General features: G+C 39.0%; 2 protein-coding genes across 2 annotated transcripts; one reads left to right on the top strand and one right to left on the bottom strand.

Moving 5' to 3' along the window:
* The first annotated feature begins 8,494 nt into the window (after positions 1–8,494).
* LOC130996076 (ankyrin repeat-containing protein At2g01680-like) lies at positions 8,495–13,951 on the top strand. Its single transcript, XM_057921592.1, has 3 exons — positions 8,495–9,158; positions 10,042–10,451; positions 12,950–13,951. Exons 1-3 carry the CDS (start codon positions 8,870–8,872, stop codon positions 13,814–13,816), a joined length of 1,566 nt encoding a protein of 521 aa, XP_057777575.1. The 5' UTR covers positions 8,495–8,869; the 3' UTR covers positions 13,817–13,951.
* A 369-nt stretch (positions 13,952–14,320) lies between these two features.
* Positions 14,321–23,701, bottom strand: LOC130996070 (protein VAC14 homolog). The gene is made up of 20 exons (XM_057921584.1): positions 23,241–23,701; positions 23,000–23,113; positions 22,789–22,854; positions 21,914–22,003; positions 21,725–21,844; positions 21,594–21,622; positions 21,348–21,490; positions 21,165–21,259; positions 20,109–20,195; positions 19,880–19,987; positions 19,655–19,746; positions 19,380–19,461; positions 18,349–18,414; positions 17,380–17,495; positions 17,100–17,220; positions 16,789–16,950; positions 16,536–16,664; positions 16,069–16,137; positions 15,001–15,288; positions 14,321–14,801 (listed from the first exon to the last, which is right to left on the bottom strand). Exons 1-20 carry the CDS (start codon positions 23,328–23,330, stop codon positions 14,694–14,696), a joined length of 2,175 nt encoding a protein of 724 aa, XP_057777567.1. The 5' UTR covers positions 23,331–23,701; the 3' UTR covers positions 14,321–14,693.
* Positions 23,702–24,020: the final 319 nt, after the last annotated feature.

The following is a 24,020-nucleotide window of genomic DNA, read 5'->3' on the forward strand; positions in this document are numbered from 1 at the left end:
GATCCGAAGATTATGTCATCGACATAAATCTGAACAAGTAGGTGGTCTTCTCCTTCTTTCAGAGTGAACAAGGTTCTGTCACTGATCATTTCTTGAACCCTTGTTCTATCCATAGAGCGCTTTCTTCAGCTTGTACACCTTTTCTGGTCCTGCAACCTCAAAACCTGGAGGTTGTTCCACGTAGACTTCATCTGTGAGCACTCCATTGAGAAATACACACTTCACATCCATTTGGTGTACTTTGAATCCTTTGTGAGCGGCAAAGGCTAAGAAGAGCCTGACAGCTTCCAATCTAGCAACTGGAGCAAAAGTTTCATCGTAGTCGATTCCTTCTTCTTAACTGTACCCTTTTGCTACTAGCCTTGCTTTGTTTCTCACTACGTGACCTTCTTCGTCTTTCTTGTTTTTGAAAATCCATTTCAAACCTATTACTTTCGCATCGTCTGGTCGATCCACAAGTTCCCAAACTGAATTTTGGTTGAATTCATTTAGTTCTTCTTGCATTGCGATGACCCATTGAGTGGACTTCAGAGCTTCTTCAATGTCCTTGGGCTCTGTAGATGATAAGAAACAACTGAAGTTCTTATCTTCGTTGATGCAGTTCTGGTTGATGTCAAAGACGAGGTTGCACATTGATCTTCGAGTCTTCACACCGTTTGATAGTTCTCCGATGATGTTCTCATTTGAGTGGAGTTCAAACCATCTTCGATACTTCTTGATCTCTTCTGACGATGGTGGAGGTTCTTCAGTCAGTATGGTTTTGAGTCCTTCAGCAGTTTCTCGAGCAGGGGAGTGTTGAACTGGTGTTGCTTCAGCAGGTTCAACTTGTTCTTCGGCTGACGGAGTTCCCCCTTGACTGATGCCATCTACAGTGGCTCCAGTCTGAACTTCAGACCTTTGACTGATCTTCTGATACTGAAGCTTTTCAGTATCCACTTCTTTTCCTGGTCCCCACACCAAGACTGTACAAGGTTTGGTGTTCTTCATTTCAGTACTAAAAAACTTCAGTGTTCTCAACACTTCTTTCTATTTCCTGTTTCCTGAAATCATCAGTAGACACATCAAAAACAACATGTGGTGTTTCTTCAACACAAAGAGTTTGAGAATTAAACACTCGATAGGCTTTGCTGGATCGTTCAGTTCCAGAGTATCCAAGAAAGATTCCTAGATCAGCCTTGCTATCAAATATGTTTAATTTCCTTTTGTCATTGTTGTGAATGAAACACTGAGAACCGAAAGCATGAAAATATGAGATTGAAGGCTTCCTGTTCTTCCATAGCTCGTATGGGGTTATTCCATGTCTTTGAGTGAGGAATGAGCAATTTTACGTGTAGCATGCGTTGTTGACTTCTTCGGCCCAAAACTTCAAAGGGAGTTTTGATTCGGCTATCATCGTCCTTGCTGCTTCCTTCAAAGACCTGTTTCTTCTTTTTGCTACTCCGTTTCGCTGAGGAGTTCTTGCTGCAGAAGTTTGATGACTGATTCATCGTTCCTCACAGTAGTCACGAATGACGGCATTGAGAAATTTAGTCCCTCGATCTGATCTGATGTTGATGATGTTGACTTCTTTTTCAGCGCTTAGTCTTCTCAGCAGCTTTGGCACTTCCAGCAGTGTCTCTCTCTTGTTGTAGAGAAAGATGACCCAAGTATATCGTGAATAGTCATCCACGACAACTAAGGTATACTTTCTACCGTTGTAACTTCTGGGAGAGATTGGGCCAAACAGATCCATGTGAAGTAGTTGAAGAATTCTTCCAGATGAGTGTCTTGACTTTGACCTGAATGACGTCCTGGTTTGCTTTCCTCTTTGGCATGCTTCACATTCTTGCTTCTTCTGGAACACAATAGAGGGTAAGCCCTCTACCAATTGATGCTTAGCAAGCTTGTTGATCATTTTGAAGTTGAGGTGGTTGAGTCTCATGTGCCACAGCCAGTTGAGCTCCGAACTGCTTTTGCTGATGAGACATGTTTCTGGAGGGTTGTCTTCCCACGAAATGATGTAGAGACTTCCTTATCTGATCCCTCTCAGAACCACCTTCCTCTTACTGTTTCTGACAATGAATTCATCCTTTTTGATCTTCACTGCAAATCTGCCATGTCGAGTACACTATAGCCTTCTGTTTATCCGATTGAGTTGTCTCCGAATGCAACTTTTGATCCAGCTTTCTCAACATATTGAGTTAGATATTCTTTGTAGCCCGTCATGTCCTTCGAACAGCCACTATCCAGGTACCAAGTTCTGATTGATGCTTTAACATCTTCCTTCTTTTTGTGTTTCCTATTTTTGCCCTGCAAGGAAGAGTTATTTTAGGTACCCAATCAATGTTTGGGTCCTTTAATGTTAGCTCGTATTCCTTTTGGAACCCATATCTGCTTCAGAACTGGTTTTGGTGCTGATCTCTTGCGCTTTGCTGGTTGTCTGACTGAAGTGGTTGGTGCTTCAGTCGGCACATGAGCTATCTTCTATTGAGCTTTCCTTTTGGAAGCCTTGACATGTGCCCGTCGTGCGGCGCGGTATCAAAATAATCTGTGTATGCCCCAGACAGACAGTACACGCTCCTATTGCTCGCAACCAAAGAACAGTCTTAGCAGCAAGTATAGGGTCGATCCCACGAAGAGTGAGGAACTACTTTACTCTTCGGGTGCACAAATTGAGTTGTCACAGTCTCAACTTGTTTATCTGCACAAGTAAACTTAAACAAAGATCAAATATAACAAGGGGTAAGGTTTACGGTTAGGTCATAACTGTTGTCAATATTTATTTCGGTCATAGGCATACTGATGATCCGTCCATGATCCATATAGACTCAAGGCGTGGCCCAAAGACATTGGATCATTTCAAGAGATCATACTTCACACTTAGGATGGTTGAGTCCATTGCGATCACTTGGTCCGAAGGTCACACAATCCTCGGTCACAAGGCAGTGCTTCACTTCTCCTTAGATAGTAGTCATACCCGTTACTCACCAAGTATGACCCTCACCAACCTTCTCTCCCGAGGTCCCTAACTCTGCACTTTGAGTGACACATGCCTCCTATACACAACCATTTTCGGCTTGTCAGCCGACCAGTCATATACATGCTACGGCGCAGTAGTTAACTTCCTAGTTTGATAACCATGGCTTTATGCCTCGTCACAGTTGATGGGTAGTGTCTAGAGAAGCCCAAGACTGAGGAAGGACAGTGTATCCCATCAATCCTTTCCTCACCTTCCGGATCTACAACGCCTTTTGTTGACGTTGCTCAGCTACTCGGTCGTGGGTATACCGGTTGTCATGCCCTGGTATGCCATGGCCTTTGCTTAACATGGACAGCGTTTTACCGAACGGAGATCACATGTTAGGCCTCGACTGTCCATGGCTTGGCACAGATCCGTCTGGAACCACGATACTCAACCGAAAGAACAAATGCCTCACGAATGTTTACATATTGACAACAATTATTTCCACCCCTTAAACCTCACCAAGGGAACTACTCACACATAATGGAAAACATAAATGCGAAATAGAATGAACACATGAATGAAAGGGAATTTAAAATACTTAATATAAAAATACCTAAGGCAACAACCTTGGCTTTGTTCGTCACAACGGAATTGAAATACGAAAATCAACTAAATCATTTGGTGCGAAAAATGTAAAAGAACTGAAAATAAATTATTTCTTGGTGAACTAACTAAAATCTAAGTCTAGAAGAGCACTAAAAATTCGTTTATAAGTTGTGAAAACTAAATGTAAAACTCCTAAAACTGCTGTCAAACTCCCCTCTGCTAGCCACAAATGCTGAGGTTTATATAGCAGTTCGGTAGTAGTCAAACCCTAACCGGTAGACCAAATCTGGCAGATTATTTCCTTCCATATTTAGCTTGATCCTTGATTTGATTTGATAGATAATGGATCTCCAGCGGATTTGGGGTTGATTCCACACTCTTCCAGATCCTTCCATTGCTAGAATTCGCCAGAATCTTTCGGGCAATCTCCTCCACACGTCTTTCCATATATAGCTCCAATTGCTGACTGCTGTTGACGGGCATGGTCATACTAGCTTCTTTCTACAGTTGGCCTCATACCATGTGGTACACTTTGAATGTTCCCGCGCCTCGAATGGTTCTGAGGGGTACTTCGCTGAGCTCTCTTCCTGGTTCATATATAGTCCATCTCTGCTGACTGCGACTGCTGTGATGGCCTTACCAACTGCTTCCTTCGATTAGCCTCACACCAGATGGTACACTTCGGAGATTCTCGCGCCTCGAATGGTTCTGAGGGGTACTTCGCCGAGCTCTCTTCCTGGTAAGTTTCACTTCTTGAAGCTTGAATAGTTTTGTTCCGGTAATGCCCATTCTGACCATATTTCGTGCATATGCCCTTTTTCGAGCTTCCTCCTCCCCGCCCGCTGGGCGCTCGGTGTTGAGCCTGAGCGCGGGAATGTGTCCGCGAGCGCGGGCGTGTTGCTAGGCGCGGTCGCTGGGTACTGTGCGGGCACGCCCAGCGAGCTCGGGCACGAGTGAAGCTCGACAGCTGATTCTTCCATCATTTCTCCAAAAATTCTCTTAAGTTAAACACATATCACAAATACTCACAATCTCATAAAATATGAATCCAAACTACATCCAAAAATCCCCCAATATACTAACAATTAAGCATAAAATAATGATGTTTTCCCACTTTAGGTGGTGTTGGGTGGTGGTGAGGTCTCATCTGCGTGCAGGTTTTATAATTGATTTTATTCAAATACCCTTGTAATTTCAAAAAAAAAATATTATTAAATTTTGTCTGAGTTTCTATGAACTTAATAAGTGGTTCAATTTTGCCACAAGTTTATCATGAGCTGACATGGCGCCTACATGACATTCAATTAAACAACGTTTCCATTCCATTAAAATTAAAATCATTTACCCTAAACCTTAACTAAGCATTTTCTTTCACTGCATCATTTTCTGTCGGTGGAAATAAAGTGATGGATCTATGAACTATATACATATTTTAAATTGAATATATGTGTTGCATTTGTCAACGAGCTAAGGCTCGGTTTGTGGTATTGTTGCTACTCAGGGAAAGAGTAAAGTTGGTGACGACAGCATGGAGTGAGGTGTCGTTGTTGTTCGACTAGAAATAAGAGGTGGTCGGCGGCGGCTTCACTGCATCCATCTGATTTAGTAATAAAGGAATATGAAGGCGGCAACAGTAGTCATTGGGACGACGACGACCTAGTGGTTTTGTGTCGTCCGATTGAGGAAATTAAAATGCGGCATGGGGACGGCAGTGGCCTTGTTGCTGGACGTCCAACTAGATACGAAGGAAGAAAGGGATGGGGAGAGTTGTTGGTGTTGATGCGGTGTGTGGAGACAGTGCAGCGGTGGCTGGGGTAATTGTTACGGCTACTGCCGTTGATTGAAGAGGATGGAGACAGCGGTAGATTCGAAAAGGGGAAAAGCTAGGGCTCGATTAGTGTAGGTTATGTCAGAGGTATTTAAGTGCATATGAGAGAGAGATAGAGAAAGAGATGGGATAATATCTAAACGACATCGTTTTATTAATCATTCGACAATTCCATGTCATATTTCTGACAACTTAAAATATTGTTATGTCAACTTCTCATTTGGGGATTTATAAAAATTATGACAAAATTGAACCACCTATTAAGTTGATGGAAGTTAGACAAAATTTAAAATTCATAAAAAAAAAAAAAAAACTTCATCCGTCTACGAAAGAACTTCCTTGGAGGGAGTGACACGAGTTTTAAGAAAAATACTATTGGGTGTATTGAGAGTGGAGCAAATGTTGTTGAGTGTATTGAGAATGATGAAAAAGTGTTTTAATTAATATTGAGAGTGATGAAAAGATGAAAAATAAGTAGTGGGATATAGTCCAAAAATAGGTAAGAAGTTCTTTTTGTGGACGTCACAAAAAAAAAAGTAGTTCTTTCGTGGGCGGAGAGAGTAGAAATGATTCAAAATTCATGAATTTTAATGTAATTAATCATGTTCTTTAAAGAGTATTATACTAACAAGAATGCTTAAAATGAATTGTAGTACCAAGAAAATGTCTGATCTTAATCTTCAAACTACATATCTCAAGGTTTTCTTAAATAAATAAACAAAAAAACTAGGGTAAAGGTGCAGATTAGTTCCTAAAGTAGACCCCCCTAGAGCGTTTAGCCCCCCACACTCGACTTTGGTGCAAATACTTCCCTTATGGTACATGAAAAATATGCAAATTACCCCACCTACTAACGGACCATTGACGCCGTTTACTTAAATTTTTTTTTTTTTTTTGAAATGGGTCTCTCTCTCTCTCTCACACACACACACACACGTCAATTCACACCCCCACCCCAAACCGCCCCAGCAGACCCTTCCCCCTGCCCTTGTTAATCTCCCCGCCGGCAGACCCTTCTCGACTGAAGGTCCATGCTGCCGACTGCCGCCTGTCATCAAACCGAAGACGTCTTCGAGTTCAGCGACGACGACGACGTATCGCTAGCGTCTTCGGATGATGAACAGGAAGGAGAGGAAGATCACCCGACGGCGACGAATCGAGGTCAGCACCGCGTTGATGAAGATTTCTGCGTCCAGGATTCAATTCTCAGCTTTAAAAGCCAATCGCAGAGCAGTTAATTGAGGCAGCGCTGGCGTTGGAGCAACAGCGGCGGTGTTTGGTCGAAATGTGCTTGAAGTACCTTCTTCATCAATTTCCCGTAGACCGTCCTCCGTTGCCCTTTCCCACTCACCCTCCTCTGCCGTTGATGGCCAACAACAGTCGCCGCCGCTTGATGGAATTTCCACCGTTGCAATTCGTTGAAGTGTGTGTGTGTGTGTGTGTGTGTGTGTGTGTGTGTGTGAGAGAGAGAGAGAGACCCATTTCAAAAAAATAAGGGAAAAGGTGCAGATTGGCCCCCGAAGTAATAGCCCTTATAGCGTATAACCCCTCTTACTCACTGTGTGTGCAACTAAACCCCTGAACTCCGAGAAAAGGGTACAAATTCCCCCCTCTGACCTAACGCCGTTAAGTGTTCGTTAACGTTTGGGTTTAATTGCACCCTCTACTTCAGGGGTGGATCTACACCTTAATTTTTATTTTTATTTTATAATTTCAGCAACCCACCTCCGGCATCAACTTAACCGCCCCCGTACTCATCGATTTTGACTTGCACCTTGTCAGCTCGCACGCGCTCAATCTCTTGGTTGTCGACTGCCCACCGCTTACATGCAGCAACGCCATCAACTTCTTCACCGCCCTGCACAATAGCATCTCCTCCAACACATTAACCTTTTAGGCTTATCTTATGATATTAATTGTGTATATATTTATCTATATAATATATATATTTAAATTTTATTTATTTATTTTTGAATAATTATTAAAACTCAAGATAATAATTATGATTTTATTTTTGGTTAATTTAATATTTGTAAATTTATTTTAAAAGAGAAAAAAGAATGGATCCGGGTCAGGACTCGAGACCCTGTGAATCTAATGGATCTGGACATGAATCTCATTTTTTTGGACCTAATGAATTTGGACCGGATCCTGACCTAAGTAAAAAAATACGGATATGGATTTGGACCAAGCAAGATTCGATCCAGGTCCACATCTGGAGTTGGTGATGCTGCTGCATGTCAGCGATAAGCAGTCGACGATCAAGAGATTGAGCGCGTGTGAGCTGACAAAGTGTAAGTTGGAGCCGATGAGTACGGGGGGCGGTTAAGTTGATGCCGGAGGTAGGTTGCTGAAATTTAAAAAAAAAAAAAAAAATTAAGGTGCAGATCCACCCCTGAAATAGAGGGTGCAATTAAACCTAAACGTTAACGGACACTTAACGGCGTTAGGTCAGATGAGGGAATTTGCACCCTTTTCTCGGAATTCAGGGTTTTAATTGCACACATAGTGAGTAAGAGGGGTTATACGCTATATGGGTTACTACTTCGGGGGCCAATCTGCACATTTTTTCAAAAAATAAAAATAAAAAAATTAAGTAAATGGCGTCAAAGGTCCGTTAGTAGGTGGGGTTATTTGCATATTTTTCATGTACTATGGGAAAGATATTTGAGTGTGGGGGGCTAAACACTTTAGGGGTCTACTTTATAGACTAATCACACATTTACCCAAAAAACTAATTACTCCCTCCGTCCCTAAAATAACTTCCTCTTTTTCCATTTTGGGACGTCCCCCAAATAACTTCCTCTTTCTTTCTTTCCATTTTTGGAAACCTACCCCACCACTAATAATACTTTATTTATTTTTATTTTTACTTTTCACTTTTCACTTTTCACCACTCTCAATACTAATTATAACACTTTTCACAACTTCCAATAATAATTATATCATTTTTTCTCCACTATCAATACACTTTACAACTTTTTATTAAAACCCGTGCCGTCCCCAAAGAGGAAGCCATTTCAGGGACGGAGGGAGTATCTCATTTATGATTTTTACAGAAATTCCGTACCGTGTGACTCCTTTTTTTTCGCGAAGACCAAGACCCTTTGTGTTTGTAACTTTGCATAAAGGAGAGGAAAAGAAAAAATATTTTTAGAAAGAAAAGAAAAAAGAAAAAGAAAAAGAAAAAAAAGAGCCACTAAGATTGCAGTTTGCCCACATGATCAATCACTACAACTCATAGCCGAGTATCTGATGCTCTTCTTTTTTCACCGGCGACTCTTTTTCTCTCACTTCTACAAACATCCACTCCTTCTCTCTCTACCATCTCCTTCACACACAGTGGGGAGCATTTTCAACGCGACTTCATCATCATCTCCCATGTTTTCAGCGGACTATTTCCAAAACCGCAGAAAAATATAAAAACTTAAAAAAAAATATTGAATCTTTACCACTTTTTTTCCTCTTGCTGAACTGACACAGCATCAAACATGGACTCCAAGTCCCTGCGATTCATAACCCACCAATCATTCTTCTCCGCCGTCCGATGCAATGATCTCGAATCGCTCAAGAACCTCATCCAAAATGATGGGTCTGATCCATCTTCGTTGATGGCCCTTCAAAACGACGAGAATGAAACTGCCCTGTACATAGCCGCAGAGAATAATTTCCTCGAGACCTTCGTCTACTTGCTCAGTTTCTGCGATTTGGAGACCGTTAAGATAAGGGCGAAGTCGGATATGAATGCCTTCCACGTCGCAGCAGCTAAGGGCCACTTGGGTATTTTCTTTGCCCCCTTTTTTACTTTTATTTAGTGTTTCTTTGATTGATTGTGTTTTTTAAGCTTTTGTGCTAGACTGATTAATTGGTGTATGAATTTTGATTTGCTGATTCATTTTCAACTTCATTTGGTATGATTTCTTGTTATTATTGTTTCTGGTGATCGGGAATCTGTGCACTGTCATGAAATTGGGATATTAGTTAATTGTTGAATGGAGCTTGATTATAGAAAAATTGCTTACTCTGTGTACTGTGTATTAAGGGTTCTGCTTGGTTAGAAAAAGGTAACATAAAAATAGATGTCTCGGTGTTTAAAAATCTCTTGAAACTTATTACATGGAAATTGAGTTTAACGGGGAAGATCAAATGAGCGAGGTTGATTGATGGTAGGGCATCATATCCAAACAGATGAACATGTCACACTTATTGTGCCTACGTTAGTATTGTTGCATTGGAGGAAGCTTCTTGCAGTGCAATTACTTTCTTTGGTAATGACCATTTCCCAACAATTTTTAGTTTTTTACCTATCTTGTACAGTATGAGGGTTTGAGGTGGCAGTCTTTCTTTAGAATGCATTTATCTTTAGGATGCATCAAGGCATCATCAATATAGTCCAACTGAAGTGTTATTGCTTCCATTTTGTGGGATGGATAAATATTAAATAGGGGCAAGGTAGCAATAGATGGCAGCAGAGAAACCCACACTAATAATTTTTTATTAGAGTTGCAAAGAAGATATAAAGATTGGTTTCTTAACAGTTTATTTTACATTAATGCTGAGACCATACTCTTGTAGTTGCTTATCCAATTCGTGAGAGAGTTTTTGTGCATCTGTAATTTTTTCATCTTGTCAGTGAGCTAATGATCCTGTTTTTTACTTTCAGGAATTGTGAAGGAATTTCTTAGCCACTGGCCTGAGCTTTGTAGAGTTTGCAACTCTTCGAACACAAGCCCTCTCTACACAGCTGCTACACAGAATCATCTAGATGTAGTCAATGCCATATTAGATGCAGACGTGAGCACAATAAGGATTGTAAGGAAAAATGGTAAAACAGCATTGCATACGACAGCAAGATATGGCCAATTGAGTATTGTAAAAGCACTTATTGAAAGGGATCCGGGAATTATATCCATCAAGGACAAGAAGTGCCAAACTGCTCTGCATATGGCTGCAAAAGGTCAGAATACTGCTGTGATTGAAGAACTACTAGAAGGTGATATTTCAGTCTTAAATGAACGTGACAAGAAGGGGAGTACTGCTGTGCATATAGCTACGCGGAAAAGCCGCTCTCAGGTATATATATTTTCTTAGTAACTAAAAGTTAACTCTTCTACTTTGTGCATTTTCTCTTTTACTATACTACGTGTTCACTCAAATTCCATCTCTGCACTCATCCAAGACAAGCATTGCTGCACGACGAACATAGGTATTATGAACAGGTATTTTGCAGCATTGTTGCACAACAATATAGTTTCCTCAGTAAAAAAATAGGAGCACATGTGTAGGCTAATTCAGTTGCAGGGAGATTGAGTTTTCTATTGTCTTACAGCCATTAGGATGAATTATTAAGTTGGAAGAAATGTTTAGCTTTAATAGTTCTTTAGGCACAATCATGATACCTTGAATGTATATTAGTTTGTCTCTAGCGTATAACTGTTATATTTAGGTAACAATTATAGCTGTGTTAGCACATCTTCGTTTCTGGACTTCTATCAGAGATTCTACGAGCTATTTATAATAGGTTTAGTTGGCTACATGTAAAGATCAATATAATTCTTGAATGATACAGTTCTTAGCAGCATCTGTATAGGACGGAAGGGACCATAATCAAGAAATCAATGCTTCATCTATATGCAACAACACGGGCAGCCATAATTTGAACATTCACCCTGCTAGGGCTTGCAATTTTAAAATTGCCAATTTGCTAGACTTGTAGCTGATGTGGTAGCTCATTGATAGAGTGAAGGGATTGAGATAAGTAGATAAGAAGATAACTGAAAGAAATAAATTGAAATAAATACTAAACAAGGAAAACAGAGAGTAACCCTCCACTTGCGAGGCCTGCAGCGAGAACGCTGTCCCGAACTCCTCTTGTGAGGCCTACAGCAGATGCTGTCCAGAATAATACTGCAGCGATAATCCTAACCCTAAATCACTATTAACTTATTTAAAGACCTACAGAAACTTGAGGCCCAAGAATTATCTTGGAGCCCACACAAAAGCCTGGCCCATTACTTTATTCTAGCCCTAAATAACTTAAAGCCTAAATAACTAAATAAATTAAAGAAACAATATACTAATTAACTATAACTAAATAATGATCTGTACCAATTCCTCCGCTCTTCAAAACAGCCTGTCCTCAAGGCTGTAAGCACTTCAAAAGACATCCCAAATCTGCCCTGTCTTCAAGCTATTTTGATTAGGAAATTCATATTCCCCTTGATGCACCGTGATCCCTGGAGAGGCTTTATATATTCTGCCTAAGTTTATCGTAGTGAGAAACTCCTTAGTCAATTGACTCAATTCCTTCCAATCTCGATGAGCAAAGCTGGGTGAATCCTTGTTGGCGCAAGAGTCTTTGTGGAGAGGGAATCAACCCTTGTAGAGAGGGGAGCAACCCTTGAAAGAGATGAAGTTCTTGTAGGGAGCGACGCAGCAAGTATATTTGAAGGGGCAGAAGCCACCACGACCCCTGTCTCTATAAGAGAAGTAGGTGTCGTCATGGAAACAAGAGGCAAAGGCGGCGGCATCGTCAGGGAAACAGGAGGCTGAGGCGGCAGACTTGTTTCTGAAACAGGAGGTGGAGGTGGGGGAGTCATAATGGTAACAGGATGTGGAGGCGGTGGAGTCATCACAGAAACAGGACGTGGATGCGGTGGAGTCATCACATAAACAGGAGGTGGATGCGGCGTGGCTGATTTGACACTATCTTGGCTACATGGAATGAAAGAGGGCTTCATTTTTCTTGATCGAATTGCCAGCAACTCCTCAATGCGATTGAGTTTCTCCATTATTCGCTCAAATGTTGTTAAGCTCGAGTCAACAGACTCAACACCCTTCTCTATCGTCTTCTCCATCATCTTTTTTCTTATAGAGTGAAGAGATTGAGATAAGTAGATAAGAAGAGAACTGAAAGAAATAAATTGAAATAAATACTGAACAAGGAAAACAGAGAATAACCCTCCTCTTGGGAGGCCTACAGCGAGAACGCTGTCCCGAACTCCTCTTGCCAGGCCTACAGCTAACTAACATTCACATCTCCTTGTTTAGCACCTACTTCTGCTTCATTCTCTTAGTTTAACATGTACTCCTTCTAGCCCACTCGAAATGTCTTATTTCTTTTTGGGCGCAGGTATTAAGGTGTAGGTGATTTAGGCATAAAGTGAGTTGTTTATAATATAGTTGTAACCTTTTGGGGGGTATTTCTGTCAAATCAAATAAGAGAGAATGTAGAAAGTAGCTTTTTTGTGACATATTGTGTAATTTATGAGTTATGTTGGGGGTGTTTGTTATGTTTTGGCCTGTTGGGTGACTCAATGGAATGAGACATCTCAAATGAGATGGCCCAAATTAGAAAGTAGGACATCTCAAATGGGATGGAGGGAATTTTTGTTCGTATTGGGACAATTTATAATATTACAAACTGAAGTGAATGTTTGTGCGCGTGTTTGAGTATGCAGAAAGATTTCTAGTTTTTCCCTTTTAACTTTATAAATCAGTGAAATATGCTACCAATTCTTATTTCTGTTTTGCTGTATTCTGACCACACTACTATATTGCCTCATTTTCAGATAGTTACACTTTTACTAGTGTACAGATCCATTGATGTGAATGCCATAAACAATGATCGCGAAACTGCAATGGACATAGCGGACAAACTCCAGTATGGAGTTCCTGCTCTTGAAATCATGGAAGCCCTGACTGAGGCTGGTGGCAAGCACGCGAGGCATATTGGGAAAGTTGACGAAGCAATGGAACTCAAGAGGACAGTGAGCGACATCAAGCACGAAGTCCAGTCCCAGCTCATCCAAAACGAGAAAACGCAGAGACGAGTTTCTGGCATCGCCAAAGAACTCAAAAAGATTCACAGAGAAGCTGTCCAGAACACCATAAACTCTGTGACCGTTGTAGCTGTTCTAGTCGCCTCCATTGCTTTCCTCGCATTGTTCAACTTGCCCGGCCAGTACTGGACAGACGGGGCAGAAGCTGGGACGGCCAGTATCCATGATACGGTTGCATTCCGTATGTTCTGCCTTCTTGATGCCACAGCTCTCTTCATATCGCTGTCTGTGGTTGTCGTGCAGATCACGTTGGTCGCCTGGGATACAAATGCTCAGAAGCAGGTCGTCTCCGTGGTGAACAAGATGATGTGGGCTGCGTGCATCAGCACGTGTGGCGCCTTCTTGTCGATATCGTTTGTGGTGGTGGGAACGAAGAGCTCGTGGATGGCTATAACCATAACTGTGTTAGGAGTCCCCATTCTTGTTGGCACTCTCATGAGTCTCTGCTACTTCGTCTTCAGACAGCATTTCGGGAACGATTCTCAGAGACGAATCAGACGACCAAGTGGAAGTAAGTCGTTTTCGTGGTCCTACTCTGCGAATATATCTGATTTGGACGACTACGAATCTGATGAGAACAAGATTTATGCATTGTAAGCTTCCATCCAAATTTGTATGTATATATTAATGCTATGAGCGTCAAGTAGATGTATATTGAGAAAACTCTTACAAGGAAAAATTCACCTAACGTCTACATCAATCATCAAGTGTGTTGGAACAGTTTATGTAGTATATTTTTGTGTCACGTTTTGCCCATCTTGATTTCTCAAATTAAAATGTGAATTCATCGAAAATGATAACGCTATGAAAATGCTTACAAAGCTCGGTCTTTTAAAAAATAAATGCAAGTGGAGTTCATAAAAAAAGTAAAAAACCATCAAAATTGTGGTAATAAATAACTACCATTAACCCCACTATCATAAGAATAATCAACTATTCAATAATCTTTTAAATCAACATATAAAATCTACAGTTGGAGGCGCTGACAAAGATAGTGAAACAAGGAAGAATAACATGAGAACCTGCTGTTGAATTAAAACTTATTGCAAGAAAAACGAGAAAAGAAAACCTAAAATCCTGAAGAGCACAGGCGCAGACGAGGGCCAAAAAGTGTACTTATTATACAGTTGTGGCAGATGAATTATGACTCAAAAGACAGAATATGAAACAAACTCAATAATAATAATAATCCTAATAATCTATCTGGCCCCACATGGTTTTCATTAAAAACAACAGAACCACATGGGTATATCTGTCACTTGAGAAAAAAAGGAAAAGAAAGAAAGAATAGCTTGGCAATATCCAAGCGTTGCTAAAAAAAACCCCAATGCCCACCACCCTTATGGTTTCAATTAAAGAAGCTACCGGAATATACAATTTACAATTTCTGCTGCTGGATATCTCTCTCTCTCTCTCTCTGCTCCAACACCCAAACCCACTGTATAATATAACCTTTCATAACACAGTGAAACGATTAAAGTTGTAACTGCCCGGGACTTCTACGGGAAGCAGTCCTCGAAGGAGGTCTGCTCGTATCTGGCGCTGCCAATGCACGGTTTGCTTCTTCCGGTCTTTGTATGTCCTGTTAATGTAGTCATCCGATAATTATGAGTTGCATACAACGAGACATGATGGCTACTTGCATTATCAACATGGGTAAGGTCCGACTGCAAGAATCTCGAATCTCAACTTAAAACTTAAGTTACTATAGCTCCAAATTAGGTGCATCTTAACATCTTCACCCAAACATAATGCTGTGAAGGAAGTAGAGAATGACAAACCTTTGAGGATGAAGCACTGCAACGAATTTGCGACTGTGTCTTAGAATGTGCACGATGCTGCTCCTGGACTCGAGTAAAATCCTTCAGCACCGAGATGAAGTTTATCCCATTATGAGCATTCCTTGTATCAACACTCACGTCACCGTCCTCTGCAATTTGTGATCCATCAACATGATTAACTTCAGTAAAAGCATTCCCTGGTGAACGTCGCTTGAATTGTTCACCGCTGAACGAATATGGAGGTACAGTTTTTAATCGGGTCCGGAGAATCTTGAATGCTACACTTTGCTGGATCAATGGATAAAGCAAAACTAATGAGAAAGCAGTACATAGTGTTTGTAGTGAGCAAAATAATAAGTCTACAGTAACTAACATCAATGAGCTTTTTCTTTTAAACTGATGCTTGTACCCACAAAACATAGAACATTATAGAACGCTTTTTCTTTCCATCAGCGCGTGGTAGTATTCTATCTAAAACACCATGCTCAGGCTACAAAAGTACAAAAAAATTTGCAGCTAAAACCAGTTCTAAAATGCTTTCAGAGACTTGTTTACCACCCTCAAAATATGTATATATATATATATACACACACACTAAGGTACTACCTATTGGAAGGGTACTATATGATCCCTCCTACATATATATGTGTGCATGTGTGTGGAAGGAACTTCTAAATTAAATAGAATGTGTCCTCGGAGTTGCTTAATAAAATAAACAAATGAGCGGATCAATGAAATTAATTGTCATGTAATATTACCAATCTGGTTGAACAGTTGGAACATCTCACTGGAAACTAGGTGCGGGAGATGGGACATTTTTTTTTTTTAAATATCAAATCATTAAAACACTAACTAGACATTGTAACAAGCAAACAAGAGCTCAATCTGATGGTAAAAGAAAAAAGAATTTTTACTAAAAGAAGATATCATCATGGCTCATGCATGCATGCATGGTTTTCCTGGACTAGTAGGATTCAACATCATCTATGCATCTACAATAATCAGTATCTGTGCTTATTTTTCGCAACAATGTGACCACTAACAGTGGTCAATGCTTCAACCAAGTACCTGAGGTAGGAGCATTAGGAGACCATACAATGCTTTCAACAACCATATATATCTTCCTGGTTCAAGAAGCTGCAACAAGAAAACAAGATCTCAATCTGATGGTAAAAAATAGAATTTTAACTGAAAGAATATATCTCATCCTGCATGCTAAAGCTGCTTGCATAGTTTTATTGGATTAGTAGGATTCAACATCATCTATGCATTTACAATTCTACATGAGCAATAACATTACATTTTTAAGCATGATAGTAATGCAACTTCTGCAGAAATTAGATTCTGGCTCAAGTTGAGTATGTTTTCACAAGCCTGTTCCGGCTATTCACTCAAGTGAATATCTCAACTGTTAGTCACATTCCTATATATTTCCCACTCAAAAAAACTGAATTTTACATGGTAACAAGCACCAATAGATCATATTTAAGAATGTCTGTTGACTTCTCATAGAACAGACGTTCAATTAAACTTACCTGAAGCCTTAGATATGCAAAAGTAGGAGTCTCAAGAAGGTGGATCAATTTATCCAATTGGACTAAAAACTTGACATTAATATCTTCCTCAACCAATGCTTGAATGACAGTACTTGCATGATGATAGGTCTGTACAATGATACCAAAAAGGATGCACACACAGAAAGAACCATTAGTAAAGGAAAGGGTGTGAAGGGGATTTCGGGCAAGGACAAGATGATAGTATAACCAACCACCAAGCATAGGCTCTCACCTGAGCTAATAGGCAAAGGCTTATAATAGCCATTGGTGAATGGCACCATGAAGCATATAAAGAAAGGAACAAGTCTTTTGCAGCATCGTCAAACAAGGTTTTTTTCAGGAGGTTGCGAAGGTTAGCCAACTCAGATGAAGTGAGCAAAATCAAATTCAAAGCCTGAAAGAGAAGCAAAAATGGAAAAATAAATCCACAGAATGTGCCACCAATTAGCTACCCATGGATAGTTAAAAGAAACGGATCAGACAATAAGACAAATACTCCATAGGTGGACTAGATGCACAATGTACAGAACAAAGAGATGATACCTGAACCATAATAGATGCAAAATCCAATTCAGGTTCTCCTTGAAGTATAGTGGAAAGCTTCCTATAAACTCTTTCTGCATCTAAAAGCACACATAATCTACGGATGATCAAAGCACCCCGTCTGCACAACAAAAAAGATAAAGACTTATTCCATTACACAAACTATCACAAAAATATACTTCAGCACTTACCAACCCAAAAGAAAAGGAAGAATAACAAGGATGGGGAAAGCAGCAAGGGGAAAATTGCACGCACACACACACAAAGCTAAAGGACTCACTTCTCCAACAGAGAGTTATCGTCCCGAAAATTTTGGACTAAATAAACAATGAGTTGGTGAAAATGCTTCTCGTCTTCGGCAATGCGTGCATGGACCTCAAGCACCAAAAGCACTACCTAAAGAGGAAGCAGTCAAATCATGCAATCTCACAACTTCCATAATAATGAAATAACCTTTTTAGCAATTATAAAGTCGTATCTGAAAGACAAACCATAATAAATTGAAAAGAACACATATAAGATCAGACTCATTCAAGTACCATGAAGCAGTAGTGGTTAAAGTTTCATTCAAAATAACTTCAGCAAGGGCTTCACTTTAGTTCTCTCATCTTAAATTATGTAAACGTGGTTTCAATCACCACACAAGTGTTTTTTATTCAGCCTTTCAACAATAAGTTAACTGTATTAATCAAAAAAAAAAAACAATAAGGTAACTGAATTCTTGAAAGACCAACTGACTTTATTATTGGATTCCAAAAGCCTACAAAAGTTGCAACCTTATTTTGCCTCTCATAATAGGATGCATTTTCTTTTTCAAAAGCTACAAAAAGTTGCAACCTTAAGATTTAGATGGACCCTGAACTGAATGAAGGCACAAAATCCTTCAATATTTCAGATGCAGTGGCTATTACACTAAAACAGTGAATTTGGCTATAAAAGAAACTAGTATTGTAAGTTTAAATATCCATTCCAAACAGTTTCTATTTATCTTAAGGAATGAGATCTGCTCACGCCTCATCTTTAAATGAGAAGAATGACAACAGCCAGTTTAGAAACTACAAAATTACAATCCATCTTACTATGTTCATGCAAGAAAAATCGTGAACTTAGTGTTCAGCTAAGACTAAAGTAATAAGCCCTAAATTTTACTTGTAAAGTTGTAATTTATTAATAGTTCTGGATAAGCTTGGTCAGTCAAAGACAGTAACAAGGGCATTTAAGAAATAATTACAGGAGTGCAAGAAGATACCTCATCAGAAGGATCTGAAAGTGCCTTTAAAAGAGTTTCAAAAACATCACTCAGGAATGATAAGACCTGCTCGAAAAAGAAGAGAAGAACGATATTCATGAAGCCCAAACATCCAGTCACTAAAATTCAATAGGAAAAGAAATAAGATGCTAACATGGATAAAATCATACACTGCAAGGTAAAAGGAAAACTAGTTTGAAAAGAATGCATTCAACTTATTCATGTACTGTGTTCAACCCTTAAAACTTTTTAAATATAATGATTATAAAGAACAATCCTCGAAAAGAAATAAAAGATAACTTGGTTGTGAGATACAAATAACAGTGTGTATCTAAGATACAAAAATTTCCCAGGCTCAAACCTCTAGAACTACTTCTTGAGAGGTTAAGCATTTTACAGAGCTTTCTTCCTCTTCCTGTGGCTGTGATGGTTGGGTCATCAATACCAACACCCATAAACCACATCCCAAGATTAACTACCTTTTCCCCAACTAAAACCCTCGAAGCTAAAATCCACCTCAAAGACAGCAATTAGGGGGAAAGATTGTTTATTAGTTAAACCCATTAATAGTGCAAACCCCAAGCTCCCAAGGTACTAGAAGCCATTGCTTACACAAGAAACATCCCTAGTAATGAAAATAGAGTTAAACGATGTAGCAAGCAATGAAGCACAGCCAGAAACTCTAAACTGCGGTAAACATATAAGAAATGACATAAAATTTAGAAAAAGCATGATCAGATTACATACTCCGAGTTGAACAATGCAACAAATGTAGATATAGCTAAATGTAATCAATGATTCAATCGCTCTTACTAAAGGTAATCTGAATGACCATTTTTTCCAATATGCTATGCTAGCTCCAAGATAATTTTGCCCTAATGGCAAACCATCTAGTACACTTGGAAACAAAGACACATTGAATTGTATGCAAGTGTTGACTGCGTCAATAAATTCTACAACAATTTCATCCATGATATATAACATAATCAAATGAACAAACCAATGAGTATTGATGGAAGATCAATGATTACCCCTTCCCGATGTCTATTTAATAGGGTTGATATCCAATGCAGTGCTTCAATTCGTGTAGCCTCCCATTCACTAGACAGATGCCTGATAAACATGGCAAAAAGTAACATTTACTTTTCCACATATCCAGTGTGAAACATTGCAGATAACAGCACACTTCAAGGTAAAAGTAAATCATTGCACCATTATTTTCAATTCTCACATGTTCTGAGGTGCGTCAGTCTACCTGGCTACATGAATCGATGTAACATTAAGTTCAAGCCAATGAGATAATTACCTCCTAGCTACGAAAAGGATGGCTCCTACATCAAATCCTACACCTGGAGCAGCTTGGATCCCTCGAAGTTCTTCGTTTGTTTCACGAGCAACCTGAAAGTCAAAAGAAACCTATAAGCCTATTGAAGCATAAAAAATGGATCAGGAGAGGCAAGTAAGACTGGAATTGATAAAGTCAAGGATAAGAAAGCTAAACAAGCATTGACCATTCCAATCAGGAACTTACAACTCTAATCTTTTCTTCCTTATCCGATATGCATGGTAAGATCGCACCAAGAATATCAGCATAATGAGGAACAAGTTGGTCTCCACCAAGCTTTACAAACTCATTAATCTGCATAATAGAATAAGCAGAATTCATTTGGACTAGTCCAGAAAGAACAGCATAATATTTACTTTATCCATTCACCAGAAAGCAGTGAATGCTGGGAATCATGTGCATGAATACACTTTACCCATGTAATAGCAGTCAGTCGAGTAAATTCATCAGGTGAAGCTGCCCTCTGTACCAGTATCTCAGCCATGCGGCCATAATCTACAGACTTCAAAATGGGCACTGCTTAAGTCAGAAAATTGACATGAACTTCATCCAAACAATAGACAATGAAATCAATAATGCTTGGAAAAACCAAAATCTAGCATGGGAATCATAAGCTTTCAGATCCAGAAACAAAACTGATATCGTCTAGTTTTGCTTATTAGTCCATATCTTTTACAGATTCTTAGTCTTCCACTAAAGTTTCAATGTCATAGTTTGGTTTGGTAGTTTGAATCAGATGCTCAACTTCTTTGGGGAGGCCATCTCCATGATAAAGTAATTTTTTTTTAATGATTCTACTGTTTTGTTGTCTTAGGAGCTCTAATGACTATAATCACAATAACTTATATCTTAGATTGTGATACCTGCAGCAACCTACTGATAGATATGTTAGAAAGCCATCAGATACTAAAAATTTTCATCTCAATTCCGATGATTCTTTTGTAAAATATCAATTAACTTACTAAGAGTTTATCATACATCAACTAGGCATCAGAATTGCATATTAAAAGTTGCCATAATTCTCTGGGTCAAATTTTCTGTATTTTGAATCTTTAGGGTAAGACTCCAAAAGAAATTATAAGAGAAAGAGAAAACTGTAGAAATTGTTTGCCTCATAAGGAGATTATAAGTCATTATGGAAGCTAGTTTCACTTTCTAAAGCTGTTGTACAGCAATTAGACATGTTGGTTCAAATAATCCAGATAACGAAGCAGCTAAAGTCAACTAATTATTCAGTAGAAACAGTAAATTATCCCCACAGCTGATGCATTGCAAGTTCAGAGCCGAGTGCACAACTTACTGGTGAATCCAACATATAGGTCAAATAAAAGGTTCACTTCCATGACCTCACTGATGCAGTAGTTTTCAGCACCCATATTTGGAAAATACTATTCCTTGTGGTAAGAAATCTACTTTGTATCAACACATACGAGCACAGATTGTGCAAGATCAAAAGTAGCATAAATCTTACTGGAGAGTTCTTGATTTCTTGAAGAAACTCAGAAAGTGCTGAATCAGCTTGTTGCCTTATTTCATGGCTGGAATCACTCAGCATGTTAAATAAGCCTACAATTCCATAATCAATAATTAATATGTCAAATATAACAGCAAGAAGAACAATAGACCAAATAAAACTCAGACCTAGGACACCTACCATCAAGAAAATCTGGAAGGAAACCCAGCATGTCTATATCAGGAACACTATCTAGAACAGTAATCCAGCCAACTAAAAATTGACGGACATAAGGGTTCAAGACATTCATTCGTTCTCTCAACAAAGGTATAAATTCTTCGATGCTGTATCATGTCAAATAAGCATTAGTGCCGAGTAGAATAAATTGCCAACTACAAAATTGATTACAGAAACAGATAAGGAAACATAAATAAGTAAATGACAGACCTAAATTGATCACTCTCAGTGACTATGTCCTGCATTCAAACAAAGCCAAAACCAAAGGAACAAGGATTACTCTTTGAAGCTTTCAACTAATATATTAAGATCTTCCATTTAAAGAAAAATGAAATCTACACCTTCACAAGTCTATCTAAAAGATGAGCAGCACTCTGTACATTGGCATCTGAATCTGCTGAAAGCTTACACAGCGCATCAAATATCTGATTGAAGAACACGATAAAATCGCCTCTGACAACCTGCAAATTACCATAATGAATCCCAAATACATAAATGGATAGGAGTATAGCAGAGATCCTTTTACCCACCTTTGCAATGTTATACAGAGCTTCACAGGCATAATAACGAACTCTGCTATCTTGATCGGCAAAGGAATTCAAGACTGGTGGAACAATTTGCTTTGACCCCAAAAGAGAGATGAATGAATCAAATACAAAGTTTACTGGGACAACCCAAGAAATTGTACCGATAATAAATTGGAAGTAAACTACAGGCAGGAAGTGCATAAATAGCTCTACATAAATGATACAGCAAACAATTGCAGAAATATGCATAGTGTTTCCTCTTAGAAAATGTTCACACCAAGTTCTAACAAATAACAAACAATATGCATACAGAATTACAAAAGAACTGATCAAACGGTTCCTCACAGTACTTTTCGAAGTCTTCTAAAGATGCAATGTAGCTTATACCACTGTCAAAGAATTCTTAACTCCTTTCTCTTAGGCCAGCATCATGCAAACTTCAAACATAATCCTCTAATAGATACAAGGACACGTGTGCTTCCTTTTCCCACGGTCAACATCACATAATAAGACCAACCACGTTTTGTAATAATTAATCCATCACATCATCATGCCAAAATCATAACCCTGTTACCCAAAGAGCAATAACTAAAAGTTCAACTAGGCAATGGTGCAGGTAGTGTCAGCCCCACTACGGCCAGGCGGCCAGCTAATGCATTATGTTAAGAGTGTTATTTATTTACCATGAACTCTCTCAGGATATACATCAAACCATAAATCTTCTATTTACCATTTACCAATTAATAACTCTCTATGTCACCAGTTTGAAGAAATATCAGGAAAAATATGGAGTTTTTGATCAACACTTTGTACGCAACATTATAACACATATCCACAAGATAAAAGAAAGAAAGAAAAAATCAAGGTGGTACTCTTACATCAAGATGTTGTGCAGCTTCTGAAGTCAAACCCACTGTTGCTGCTGCCAATCCTATCAAACCTCCCTAAACCCGAAAAGAACAGGCAAACACCACAATGAAGTAAAAAAGAATTCTCCACTAGGAGGACGAATTAAATCAATCCGGAACTCTCAGATACTTCAATAAGTAGATATGCATAGACTAAATCAATCAAACCTAAAAAACATACTTTACGATGATTTGCCTGGGGCGAGTAGGTATATTCATTGGTGAGCAAATTGATCACTGCAGTGATCTTATCGTGATCACCAGCCATCGCTAATTGTTTCACTATCCCTTCCACCTAGATCCAACAAAACCCACAAAGAGAAAAAACAAAACAAAAGAAACAGAACGATATAAACGCCAAAGCCCACAAAACAAATTCCTAAAAGAGCAAGTAAAATTATATGCATATGCAATTTGTGCACCTCAAGAGCAGCATTCTTCCGCTTCTCGTAGAGCTTATCGGAGAGATTACGGAGAACAGCTGCTGGAACCACAGATAGTGCATCCGCCATTGAAAAACCCGCTGAATAAAAGCAAAATTATCTAATTTTCATCACAATCAGATGTAAAGTAAGTGGGTAGTTATACGTAGAATCGAAATATTGATAGATTCGGGCGATCAAGAGCGAGAGCAGATCTAGTCACGGAGTACGCAAAATTAGGGGGGGAAATCTGCAAGAGGGAGGAGAACGCTGATAGAGTTGAAATTTTTGGGAGAAACTCTTTTCCAATTTCTTTACTAATTTCGGTTTTTTCGAATTAGGGTTCTTTTGTTTTGTTTTAGTACTCTTTTGGACAGCATCGTGGAATTGACGAAGGGGTTTGTGTGTCTTCGACTTCGGACAGCTCATGGGATTGGTCTGAATGCGGAAATTACTGAAACAACCCTCTATTGTTTCTCTCTGTCTGCCCAAAATGCAAAGAAAAGTAAACAGAGAAACTTTTATTTGTAGAGTCACGGTCTTTTTTTGGACAATTTCATACACAGATGGTGTTTTTCTTCTTATACTTTTCTTATTCTTTATCAATCAAACCAAACAATAAAAGTGTTTCTGTATTTATCTTTCCAAAATTTTCATTAATTTCGCTTACTCCCTCCGTCCAGACTATTTTAAGACTTTTTTTTTTTGCACGAAAATTAAAAAAGTAGTGTTTGTTTTGTGTAAATAAAAAAATAAAAAGGTGAATAAAGAATAAATTTT

This window comes from Salvia miltiorrhiza, chromosome 7, assembly GCF_028751815.1.
Source record: "Salvia miltiorrhiza cultivar Shanhuang (shh) chromosome 7, IMPLAD_Smil_shh, whole genome shotgun sequence".
NCBI lineage: Eukaryota > Viridiplantae > Streptophyta > Magnoliopsida > Lamiales > Lamiaceae > Salvia > Salvia miltiorrhiza.